This window comes from Triturus cristatus, chromosome 5_1, assembly GCF_964204655.1.
Source record: "Triturus cristatus chromosome 5_1, aTriCri1.1, whole genome shotgun sequence".
NCBI lineage: Eukaryota > Metazoa > Chordata > Amphibia > Caudata > Salamandridae > Triturus > Triturus cristatus.
In genome coordinates, this window is record NC_140587.1 from 782,781,684 (window position 1) to 782,795,019 (window position 13,336).

General features: G+C 50.5%; 1 protein-coding gene across 2 annotated transcripts in view; it reads left to right on the top strand.

The window, feature by feature from the left end:
• Positions 1-13,336, top strand: part of ROCK1 (Rho associated coiled-coil containing protein kinase 1) — a 1,783,501-nt gene that overhangs the window by 1,074,300 nt on the left and 695,865 nt on the right. For both annotated transcript variants that reach the window (XM_085605798.1, XM_085605799.1), the window contains exon 21: positions 10,631-10,700. In XM_085605798.1, the coding sequence (XP_085461924.1) occupies positions 10,631-10,700 (70 nt within the window). The remainder of the gene's footprint in view (positions 1-10,630; positions 10,701-13,336) is intronic.

The following is a 13,336-nucleotide window of genomic DNA, read 5'->3' on the forward strand; positions in this document are numbered from 1 at the left end:
TTCTTGAGGTTATTGGCCTTTCTCACAGGTTATTGCAAATTGTTATCTTGGCACATAAAGATGATGGACATGTATTTTTGTATGCTGGATGAACTCCTTTTTTAATAATTGTAACTTGTCAGGATATCTATTGTATTGTACATATACTTTTATGGTCTTAATGACCGAAATAAAGGTTTTTGAACTGAACAGAACGTACTACTCAGGGCATACCCAACTCCGGAGAAAATTAACAAATACTTTCCGACCCATACGGCGGCCTGCCCCCAGCATAATTCAGACAATGCGGACTTCAAGCACATGGTCTGGGACTGCCTACTATTGGGCAATTTCTGGGAGGAGGTGACGGCGATATTGGCTGGGGTCACCGACAGGGACACTGTGGCATCTCTCAAATATTGCTTGATGCACTGGTTTCCACACACGTCCAAAAATAAAATCACGAGCAAATTTTTAGACATGTGGTTGCCCTAGCCAAAAGGGACATTATCATGCTCTGGAAAGCAAAACATGGTCCAAGTGTAGCCAGGTGGAAGAAGGAACTCATTAAGTGGGCAGAGTGTGAGGGAATAATCAGGTTGAAAATCGCTTAAAGAACTGAGAGTGACAAAACTTTAGATGCAGCCAAATCATAGGAAGCTTTAGTAGTGGCACTCAAGGCCCCAGAGGCTGATGAGGAGGAGGACCACCCAGAAGCGCCCCCAGAGGGAGTTGATTAGGCCACGGCCGCCTGCCTTGCCCGCCAGGGACTCAAATAGAGGGGCTCTGGTAGCAGCAAGACGCAGTTGATACTAAATGTCAGGTCTAATAATAGTTCCACGGATTTCATGTGCGACCTCAGTTGAAGGAAATGGGACTTACCAGATGGGGGTTATCTGCCAGTGACACGCCTGAGGGGTGGGGAGGGAGGGAGGGCTGTTGTGGGTTAAGGCTCTTCAATCCAGAACAAGGACACATATGATAGCTCCAAACTGGATACTACTGGAAGTATGCTCAGGGAGTTGCCATGCGAGGGGGAAAAAATGTGAGACTGGGAATGATCATTACTACTTTTCCCCACTACTATGTACGGTGAATAGTGAATTGGAGTATTATGATCCTGAGCAAAGTAACGCACAATGTATTGATACTTTGTCAAATTCAATAAAGTTTTATTGCCCACGCATACCACCCTACCCCTGGTGGCCCCGCTTGCCTTGTTAGGCACCCTACCCAGCACAGCTTCGTGGTCCAGGCCATTAAGGCATCCTCTGAGGTGGGGAAGCTCCCTCATTCCCCCCTTGATAAAGAGTCCAGGGAACAGGATTCTTGTGGGAAGCAGATTTTTTCCTTAACTAGTGCGGCTTTAGGGGGCGTGGCTTCGGCAGCCACGATGGCGGACATGAACCGCTGAAGCTCCCGTCTCGGGCGCCTGTACTGCTGACCTGAGAGCGGCGCCGGGACTGCTTGCCGGGCGCAGATCCGGCGGAGCCCATACAGCTGTGGGTACGGTGCCAGCGGAGTCCCGCAATCGCCGGAGAGATCCATTCCATGGGGAGCCGCGGCGCGGGAAGCCTCCTGCGCCGCAACATTTAAGATGGCGCCAGCAGCATAACAAACGGCCTGACAACGACTCGGGGACACGGCGGCAGGTGTTCTGAGGGCCGAGCCTGCCCGCAGCGTAACCCGGACTCCCCGGACTGTGACACACTCGGCGGAGGAGCAAGGGTGAGCTAACTCCCTCACGCACGTGGTTCCTAAATGGGGATCGGGAGCGGACCTGGCCGTCTCCCCTCCCCCATTCCCTCTTCTCCCCCGCTGGCCGGCCCCAGGGGCCTACTGCGACTGCGACCCAGGAGGAGGAGTGGCGGCGCGGCGCACCGACGTGGGCCTTGGACCTGCCCGACGGGGGCGAGAGGTGCTGCCTGACCTTCATCTGGCCGCCTGATCGGCTCGACGACCCGCGGCAGGAGCCCCTGCCGTGTGGGCTCCCCCCCCCCCCCTCTACTCCAGTGGAATACGCAGCGGGGTGCCACCAAGACGCTGCTGGTCCCCGGAATACAAGGTGCGTGGCGTGGGGACGGGGGAGACCACGGCCGGGGGCGGGGCCACTGAGACCCCACGCTTCGTTACCAATCGGGCGCACCCCCTGCCTGGCCTGAGTGGGGCCGCCCGCTCGTAGTGTGGCAGTGCTGTGTTCCCTCCACGGAGCCCCACGACCTACGAGGACGACAACTACGTGGTGTACCCGCGACGTGACGTGCACTGCCCCGGCTGTATGTCTGGCTCCATGAGGAAGGGGTGATTCGCCGACCAAAACGCTCCTGTGAGGCCCTTCCCCCCCCCTTCGCCGGCCTCAGTGGACGCTGCCCCGTGCCTGGACCCCTGGGCGAACGAGAATCCCCAGCCCCTCTTTGAGACCTTTTTCCTCCCCCCTCCTGCTGGGGAACCACAATTGCACTAAGTGGGCCCATCCCCGTCTCCTACACCTGATAAGGCACCGAGGTCAGCCGGGCACACCTCCTCAGTACCACTCAGCCATGGGGAAACCAAGGTCCACGCAACAGAGTGCGGTGCCGGAGACCGCTCCGGAAAAGATGCCAAAATCTTCTACTTGGTCCCCCAATATCGTACCATCGTCGGATCTCTCTATATCGGCCAAAGTGGATAAAGTCCTCGCAGCTATCGAACTCTCCCGGATCTCGATGGAGGAGCGGCTAGGCACGTTGACGACGGAAGTTAATCTGCTCCGGGATGATCATCGCAAGCTGGCGGACCGGGTGCGGGCGGAGGAACGGACGATGGAGGAAATACAGCCCGCATTGAAAGAACAACAGTCGACAATCCAGGGCATCCTCACCCGCTTGACTGCGGTGGAGGAAAGGGCGCAGGACTTGGAAGGCCGCTCGAGACGCTGCAATATTCGAGTGGTGGGGCTGCCGGAGGGGATCGAAGGAACACACCCCATAGACTATCTAGACACTTGGATCAAATCCTTCACCCCGGCGGCGGACCGCACCGCGTTTTTCTCGATCGAACGAGCCCACAGGGTGCCAGCCTGGAGACCCATTCCCGGAGCGGCCCCTCGACCACTACTCGCAAAATTCCTGCACTTTCGAGATCGAGACGCGGTGCTCCGAGCGGCACGTCAGGCGGCACCACTCCGAATAGAGGATAAGCAGGTAATGATTTTCCCAGACTACGCTCGAGCGGTGCAACAGCAGCGCTCCACTTTCCTCGACGTTAAACGGAAATTGCGGGACAATAACATGCAGTACGCGTTGCTCTATCCGGCTCGCCTCAAGGTCCTCTACAAGGGCTCCTCAGTCTTCTTCACGACCGCCGAAGCGGCGCACGAATGGGCGGAACAACACTGCACGCGGACGCCCGATGCCCGCCCCAGAAATGGCTCGCCATACAACACTTTCCGACCCCAAAAAAAGCGCCCCACGAAGTCTCGTCACACGGAAATGAAAGCAACCTCTGGCGCCCATGACTCGCCGGATCTGGAGCAGATTATGAAGGAGCGACGGGAAGCATTACAGGCGGTCATGGATCTCAGATCCACCCAGCAGACCGACTCCATTGATTGCCCTCCGCACATCTTCTCCTCAGAGGGTGAAAATGACAGTGATGACACCGCATCAGGGGTGGGCTCCGTAGTGCCATCTGGGGTCACCCCTCAAACGGCAGAAGGACTACTGGATGGGCAGGTGTCCCCCTCCTCATCTTGATGCTCTCAAGAACAATGGACTGCCTACTTTGTATCCTTATGAGTTATAGTCAATATGCACCCACTGGTGCAGATGTCGAGCTTGGCACAGCCCTAGCGCCGCGTAATGATCCTCTTGCATACCTGCTAGACGCACAGGCGCTCAGCTTCAGTTTGCCACCCCCCCAACACATAGTACAGGTTCACTCCCCCGGTGTTACAGGGAGAAGTTTGGACACATCGTCCCTTAGATGATGAGTCCTTTGCATTGGGACTGTTTCCCGTACCCCAGCATTCCGTTTATTTCCCAGTTCTTCCACATCCCACACGTCATGGCACCCTACACCCGCCCGACCACATGCCCCAGAGGCCGGGATCACTGGTCCATACTTAGGCGGCAGCACAGGGAACCCCTAGGTCCCCACACAACGACCACTCGAACCAGCAGCTCCCTCGGCCCACACCCCCGAAGCACTACCCATGGCACAGAGGACAAGTGTAACAGACGTTAACATACTCACGCTAAATGCCCGCGGCCTTCACACCCCCCGCAAGCGATATGCGATCTACGCTTATGCGAAGCGCCAAGCAGCATCCATACTCCTATTGCAAGAAACACATTTTTGTGCAGCGGAAGTAAGCAGGGTACAGGCGAAATGGCGAGGCCTTGTTTGCGCTACAACATACTCATCATTCGCCCGCGGCGCGCTGATCTGGGTTCGACCGGGTACCCCATTCCGGGAGCTCCAACGGGTGGTAGACGGGGAGGGTCGGTTCGTCCTGTTGGAGGGACTACTCGACGGACAGGCCGTCCTATTGGGCAGCATTTACGCTCCGAATGTCGACCAGGATAAATTTTGGAATAGACTTACGAAAACCCTAGCCCAAGTCACACACGTGCCCTGGATTCTTGGGGGAGATTGCAATTGCATCCTGGATCCCGAATTAGATCGCGCCTGCCTCCCTCTACCACGCTCCCCTGCATACAGACAAATAGATAGATTTAAGGCATGGGTAGCGCACTGGTCACTCGCAGACGCGTGGCGATTACAGTACCCTCATACACGCATGTACTCCTTCTACTCTGCTCCTCACAATCTCCGAGTCCGGCTGGACCGGTTCTTATGCACGGCAGCGGTTCTCCCTCAGATCCGTCACACGGATTACCTAGGTAGAGTCCTATCCGACCACGATGCGCATGTTCTAAGTCTTCAATGGAGACCTCCACACCCCCCCGTCCCCACATGGCGCCTCCCACGCGATTGTCTGGCGGATCCGGTCTTCGCCCACGAACAAGAGGGTAGCATCCGAGAATATTTCGCCCGAAACGCGGGGTCGGCATCCTCCACCCTGATCGAATGGGACAGCTTTAAGGTGGTAGCCAGGGGAGATTGCATTCAACAGCGCGCCGGGGTGAAACGTACCCTGGAACAGGCCCTCGAGAAAGCTGAGAAACGGCTCGCTAACGCCACAAAACTCACCGACCAATCGGCGGCAGCGGCAACGCAGCTGGCCCATGCTAAATCGGAGTATCAGGGAGCATGTACAGATATGCGGCGATACAACTTTCGGACATATGCGACTCGGATGCACAAAGAGCGTGACAAGACGGGCTCGTTGCTAGCGTGGCTAGCAAAACAAGACGCGGAGGTACGACCCATCACGTCCATACGAACGCAACGCGGCGTTCTGGTACACTCCCAGGACGAGATTCTGCAAGAATTCCGTCAATATTACTCGGTAGTCTATGGCCGCCCTAGAGCATGGAGTCAGGGGGCGATCGACCGCTTCGTTGACTCTCTCCCTCTCCCGCGGATCTCTACTGCAGAGAAAGCGGACCTGGACACAGCCATCCATACCTCGGAGATCACACATGCCATACGTACATTGGCCCGAAACAAAGCCCCGGGCCTAGACGGGTTCCCGCTAGAATACTATGTCACCTTCGCTTCCCTGCTGACCCCTCGTCTATCGACGGTACTGGACACGGCACTACGTGCAGGCGAATTACCCAGATCCTTGAGAGAATCGTTAATTGTCACTTTTCCAAAGCCCAACCGCGACCCACAGCTGTTAGCTTCTTATCGACCCATAACGCTCCTTGCAGCCGACTGCAAAATTCTAGGGAAAATATTGGCAGAAAGATACTCCCGGGTGGTGTGTCCACTAGTACATGCTGACCAATGCGGATTCGTACCGGGCAGGAATACCTCCCAGAACATACGACGCCTGTTCCATATCCAGGACCAGATTGGTGACCGCTTCCCCAGAGCGGCGTGCCTGATCTTGGACCTCGAGAAAGCCTTCGACACACTGACGTGGCAATACCTGTTATCGGTTCTCCTGCGTGCTGGGCTCTGCCCCAAGCTTGTAGCCTACACCCGCCTCCTATACACCAAACTCACTTCCCGAATCCGCATTGGCCGTCATATCTCTTCGGCATTCGCAATACACAGGGGTACCAGACAAGGCTGCCCCCTCTCACCCCTGTTATTCGCGCTGGCTGTGGAACCCCTGGCTATCCGTCTCCGGAGGGAGGGTCGGGACTGGGGCATACCACTCGCGGACACCACGCACTGTGTCTCACTGTATGCCGACGATCTCCTCCTGTATATACGGGACGTCACCGCGGACCTAACCTCCCTCGGGCTCACCTTGACCGAGTTCGCAGAAGTCTCCGGCTTGAAGGTGAACTAGGAGAAATCTGTGGTGTACCCCCTACACCCCGACTCTACCCCTCGGGAGGTGTGGATCGGGGATCAGAGACTAAACTGGATGGCGGAGGCCCCTCGTTATCTAGGGATTCGCCTCTATCACTCACCCTCTGACCTTTTCGAGGGTAACCATCGTAGGGCCCTCTCCTCTATCCGCTCCACCGTCGGGTTTTGGCGGCAACTCCCGCTGGCCCCGATTGGCCGCGTGGCCCTAGCTAAAATGGTACTAGTCCCGCATCTCCTCTATTATTTTACTAATCTTCCTGTGATGCCGCCTCGATCCTTCTTTAAAGAGCTGGACACCCTACTTGGATCCTTAATATGGGGCAAGGGACGACACAGAATTGCGCTGGCAAAACTGAAATTGCCCACGACACAAGGAGGTCTTGGAGCCCCCTCGTTCGAAGCCTATTTCCTAGCGGCGCAGCTTCAATGGCTCTCCTATTGGACAGCCGACCGGCACACGTCCGAAACATACACGACCGCGGGTCGGATAACGACACCGGAACTATGTCGTTTGCTTGTGCCGGGATCCCGCCCGACGGGGACTTAACCCCTCCAAGTGGAGGTGGCCCGGGGATGCATCCGGCGCATCCACCGACTCGCACCTGACAGGCCTTCGTATTCACCGTTGCTTCCTCTGGTGGGCTGGCCTAAAGACACTCAGTTCTTCACCCCTGCCATGCTCCGAGAGTGGACATCTAGGGAGGTCACCGAGGCAGAAATGCTTTTTGCGGAGGGACATCTCCGACCATTCCAGCAACTCATTGACGAATATGATATCCCCCGGGACAATTTTTGCGGCACCGCCAGCTCCTTAGCCATTTTCGACCATACTGTGATCTCACATTAGGGGAGCCCCCCACGCATCCGGTCCTTCACATGATACTGCGAATGGGACGGGGTCGTCACCTCACGACCTGGCTATACAAATCCATCCGAGAGTTGACACCCTCATCATTGACGCCCCTACGGGCCCTATGGGAGGAAGAGGTGGGGCGGGTGTTTCACGATAATGAGTGGGACAGGGCACTCGAATTCCCCCAAAAAAGTGTCTCGGAATGCCCGCTTCAAAAATATACAATATTATATTCTTCATAGGGCCTACTTGACCCCAACGCGCCTCCAGCGTTTTTACCCCGACACAATATTCCTCTGCCCCCGCTGCCAGGCGCCAGACGCCGATTTCCTCCATATGTTTTGGTCGTGCCCGGGGATCCGGGCATACTGGTCGACTATCCACGAGACCCTTCGGGACCTTACGGGGTTGCCCCACCTAGATACCTGGGAGTACTGCGCACTGGGAATAATGGGCCGGAAGAAGCGGCATAAAGTGCCCATACGATTCGTCTCATTAGCACACCTCCTGGCTAAACGATGCATAGCTATGCATTGGCGTTCCCCTGCGGGTCCCCCGTTGGCGGCATGGAGGGGAGCGGTGCTCAAATGGTCTACGGCTGAGGAGGATACCCTGCGGGAGGAGGAGGCGAAGGGTACACGCAAAACCCCGATATCCCTGGAGTGGGCGCTGTTGATGCATCAGTTTAAACAAACCCAACCCCTAGCTGATCAGGACGCGGCCGCGACCTCCCCTACTGCCACGCGGCTATGCGCAACACATACCCACTCAGCGTACGCCCCCCCCCTAACACTTTACACTCACCCCGGAGTGACTAGGTTCCTATCCCCGCTGCCCCGAGGCCTGCGCCTATGCCATGGGTCCGCCTGCCTCGTCGCGCTGCGGCCAGGTGTTTCCAATGCGATGCCTCACCGGTTACCGTACGGACCATATGTGCTGTAGTCTAGTTGACCCTTCTCTAATAGTCCATGACTGCCCCTAGTTCCCTCCCCCCCCCTCCCTGGTTTGGTCTGTTATACGGCAAACACCTGTCGCATTGCATATAACTGCAGCAAAGATGTTTATAAATGTCAAGATTGATTTCATCGGACTGAAAATATGTGCTTAATGATACTGCGATCCAATACTGATATGTAACAACAGTACTAACAAATGCCAATAAATACAAGTTTAAAAAAAAAACTAGTGCGGCTTTACTCTCCACTAATGCGGTCTGCTCCTCGGATGTTTTCTCCATACCTTGTGGGAGTCTTTGAGCCAACTTTTACCCTTTGTTTCCCGAGGCTAACAGGGGCGAGTTGCATCAGCAGATTTCAGATGCCCGTCAGGCAGCCAGACTGCTCATTAAGTGTGGAATGGATTCTAGTGACTCCATGGCTTCTGGTGTGGCATTGCACCAGCACGCATGGCTCATGCCGTCTGGATTTTCGGAAGCTGTCCAGTCGGTCTTGATTGACATGCAATTTGATGGGGCTCAACTTTTTGGAGCCCAAGCGGATGCGGCCCTATGCAGGTTTCGGGCTGGTCGGGGAGGGTCAGACCCTTAGCCTGTCTTCTCCTTCCCTTTTCAATTTGCGTGGATGGGGGTACCCTGTTCTGCAGGCTTCCCTCCTTTTTGCCTGAGTTGACTCAGTGTGTATAATTTTCACACCACTGATTCTATTGTTCTGCTGCTCTTTGCAGACACGCTTTGTTGCAGGAACTGAGGTTCCTTGAGTCTGTTAGGGCCAGTATGACCTTTGATGGTGTTAGTTTAACAGCCATGCGGATTCAGCGTTACAACGCCTCATGGATGGTCGCTTGTGGTATGGACTTTTCAGGTCTTTTGCTTCTCTTTTATACAGCTACGGGCGTGGATGTTTAAGTTGGGTAAAGGTTTATTTCCTTCCTCCGCTGCTGCTGTTCTTGTGGTGTTGAAGTATTAAACAAACACAAGGACATGATGGATGGAGCGCTGAAACTTTTCAGACACTCACCCCCAGTCACAGATCTGGGTTGAATCCATCATCATTCTTTAGCTTGCTTCGCCACCCCAGTTCTGACACAGCTATATGCAAATCAGTCTTTACCCTGTGCCTCATGGGAACAGTCCAGCCCGAACTGCCAAGCCATGTCTTTCCTGGGACCGGTTTCGGGCTAACAGCCCTCATCAGTAAGGCTAGCTTGAATCCAGTGGCAAAGTGAGCAAGGTACCCACTTCTGGGCATACCCTGCTAACTTAGGGCGAACAAAGCAAACACAAGGAGCTGATGGACGGAGCGCTGAAACTTTTCAGACACTCACCCCCAGTCACAGATCTGGGCTGACTTATAAAGCACTACTTCTTTCTTATTGAGATAGTGCTTGCCTCCGGTTTTCACTATTTTTAATCGCCGGATGATCTTTGCAGCTGCATAGCTGTTTTGTTCTTTTATTTTACTCGAATGAGGAGCTTAGTCTCAAGAGTTAATACCTTTTATGCTATATGCCTCACTCCATGTGGAGTATTGGTTGGCTAATGTATAGCTTGTATGTGTACTACTTATATTGTCTTATTTGTTTGCTATTAGATTGGTCCTTCTTGGACTATATTATATGCCCTTTAGGGGCCATTATGGTGGGCTCATAGCCATTATTTTTCTTTGGTGCTACTTTTCACTCTTGTCTGTTTTTTCTTAACCAGGGTATTTTGCGCAATTCGTTTTCTTTTCTTGAAGTGAACTGCATATGTATTATGAGTGTTTTTGAACACTAGGATTGTATTCTTTGGAATACAAGGGTTCGTAGCTCCCTCCTTTCTTGGAAGGCATAGTTAATTTCTTTGCTCAATCTTGGAACACGGCGGTGTAAGCTCAGTGCCTTAGACTGTCTGAGAGATAGTGTCTGAAGAGGTTCAGGCTGTTTTCAGTCATGCGCTACATAGCAGGAGATCATTTTGGGATAAGAGTGTCTTCTTAATATTCTCCTATAATGTTCTTTCATATGTTTTTCTGTCTAAGGTTAGATACTTACTGGTCTTATTTAGGTATGTATCTAATTTTCATTTTGGTATTTCATTGTCCTGGAGAATTCATGGCTGTTGCTTCTTGAAGAAGGGTTCATTATATATATATATATGTATATATATATATGTGTCTTGGGTACCTGTGGTTATGATACTTTTGGTGCATGTCACCTATCAAGTGATTTGAACTGGTTTTTCAGTTCTGTTTCGCCATTATGTATACAGTGTATACATGGCTGTGTGCATGTGTTATACATGTTTGGTTTAAAAAACAAAAAGGAGGAGGAGGAGAGGAAGAAAAAGGAAATAGCACCAAGCACAACTTGTCTAGAGCTATAAGTTTATAAGATTGGCATGTAATTAATATTTTTTTTCGTGTTTAGGCAGTACAGAGGAAATGAAGGTCAGATGAGAGAACTTCAAGATCAACTTGAAGCTGAGCAGTATTTTTCAGTAAGTAAAGTGTTGTCTTATGTAAATAAATAAGGGAAGCATTTTTTTATGTCACCTCATGCTGCCCTTTGCTCTTTTTTTTTTTTTTTTTTTTTTTTTAACCTGCTAGACAATTCTGAAATTCGAGCCTTCCTAAGTAATGTACCCAGCTTTAAGGCATGTACAATCTGTATATAACAGAAGTTGAATATGTTCAAAGGGTGCTCAGACATTCTTTTCTGTTGACGTACATTAAAGATCAGATATGCAAAGGCTTATTAACTCCTTGTTTTTTTAAAGTTTTTGTTTCTTTTTGTTAGTGTTTGTCTGCAGATACTTTGCATTTGAAACATGCCCTTTTCCAGGCTAGAGTCCAGTGATGTTTTTTTATTGTGTACACCTTGAGAAGCTATTTGGCAAATGCTGGGTTACATCTTTTTTTTCTTTTAAAGCTTCCATTTTATTTTTAAAATGTTTGCAGTGAGACAAAAATCATCCACCTGAAAATGTATTAATATTTAATATTTTAATGATTTACATTTTCTCATTATCTTCCTTTGGTGCATCCCAGCCACTATGAGGGGATCTGCACCAACCACTTAATACCACTGGATCTTGTGTGGAACTCGAAGTCATGTCTGCTTGAGGTACAAATGGTGCCACTCTGAAATATTCCTCTGTTTTTCTTTACTGGGCTACTGGCGTTGGGATTACATAATGTGACAAGCTGAAGCCATTAAAGGTTCCTGCTACCTCAAATGTTATCTAATTTGAATTTAAGTTTATAAAAAAAAAAAGTTCCTAAAAATAGGTAAAATCCTTCATGATTCAAATATTCTAATAAGTGAAGATGATTTATTTCAACAGCAATCATGTTTGATGGCTCACCATGAAAGCTGTAACTGTTCAGATGTACCATCAGTAATACCGATGGGGAAATTGGGTGGCCTTCAGAGCAAGGTATATACAATACAGACAGGAGCTGCCTTTTTCAACACTTATGTCCCAAATCCCTGCAAAAAACTACTTTTTGAGCAGTATGTTAGGATTTGCTGAAACTTTTCAAAACTGACTCCCTATGACACGCAACCGACCCAGCTCACAGAGAAACTAAGGGCTAGGTAGTACCCCACAAAGACATGATGCATTTTTACAACAATAGAGAGGCTTTACATGAGACCTAAGCAGATGCAAAAGAGTGAATGATTTGTGTAACCATCTATACTATAATTACAAATCGTCTCAAGAAGTCCATCATGAATAATTGGTACATAATTAACAATAGTGAGTCAAAATACTCAGTCTCTTTTTGCTTTTATTTGCAATTTAGATGTATGCAATAGTCTAATACATTTAAGGACCCACAAAAACAGAACCAATCATTACTAAAACCAGGCTATTGCATAGTCCCAGTGCTATTATCGAAATGGGATTTGTTCTTTGAGAAAGGACACGAGGGTTAATAACCGTTGTCCTTTTGTGAGATTCCCTTGGGAACAGAAAACTTTGTACTGATGCAGTGTGGACCATGGGGATTATTTCCTAACATGCCGACTTGGACAAGTGGGCATGGCCACACGTTAAGTGCAGACTAGAATGATGGAGCACACACAGTGACTGGAAAGCAAGTTGTTTTGAACTTTGGCAAAATCGCACTCCATTGTATCCATGCTAGAAACCCCATGTGCTTTCAGTAAATTCTGGGAAAGAAAAAACTTTGTGCATTACCCTTAGTTGCCAACTAGATAGTTGACCACTAAATATGCTTTATCAAGATGGATGCTTTGAAATAGAACTTCTAGAAATCCCTGTCCGTCACTCACTTTGTGGTTACACATAAAATTCAGACAAAGAACCCCCCCCCCGCACAATGTCTAGCAGTTTCTTCAGGGTGCCAGATTAAGCCGCCAGGCCCCAGGAGTTATTTTTGTTCTTGTTGCACTGGAGCACATGATTCTGCAGGTAAGTGGTGTCTACAGGGCCAAAACATATGTATTTACTGTTCCTCAACTCACTTTGTTTGCAATACCTCATCATATCTTCTAGTTTTGCTGAGCGAAAGCCCACAATAATGGTACCAGCTATGATGCTGTGTTTTCCTGTTTCTCTATTGGTAATGCTTATTCTGTTTGGGATGGGTGTAGTTTCCCTTACAGTTCCAGTTGTGAAAAACTCATGCAGTATTGTTTTTCAATCCTCTCCTTCAGCAATGGGCAGTACCCCTAATACTCATAATTTTCCGAGTTGTATACTTTCGACTCCAACTGCTCTATTATGAAGTTGGCACCATATGTCAAAGACTTTTTCTTGCTGGAGTTCGGTCTTGTGTGTCTGTGTGAAGACGCATTATTACTACTGTAGCAATTGGCTCCTGCACCACTTTGTCTGGGTTTCACACACTTTTTAAGTTCTGAGCCACAGCATTCCCCACAGAAGAAGCCTTCTAATTCCTGTGTCTTGTAATTTTCTGTATGCGCTACTAAAATCCAAACAACACCAGCTCACCTTCCTCAGTTTGACCAAGCGGTGATCGGCAGTCCCCTTCACGCTACCTGTGAGAGATGTAGATCTTTACTTTTATAACACTGTAGGGTATGAATTTTGGTCCATTGTGTTCAGAGTTGAGGATTGGCTGTGTACATTCTCTATGAATATTT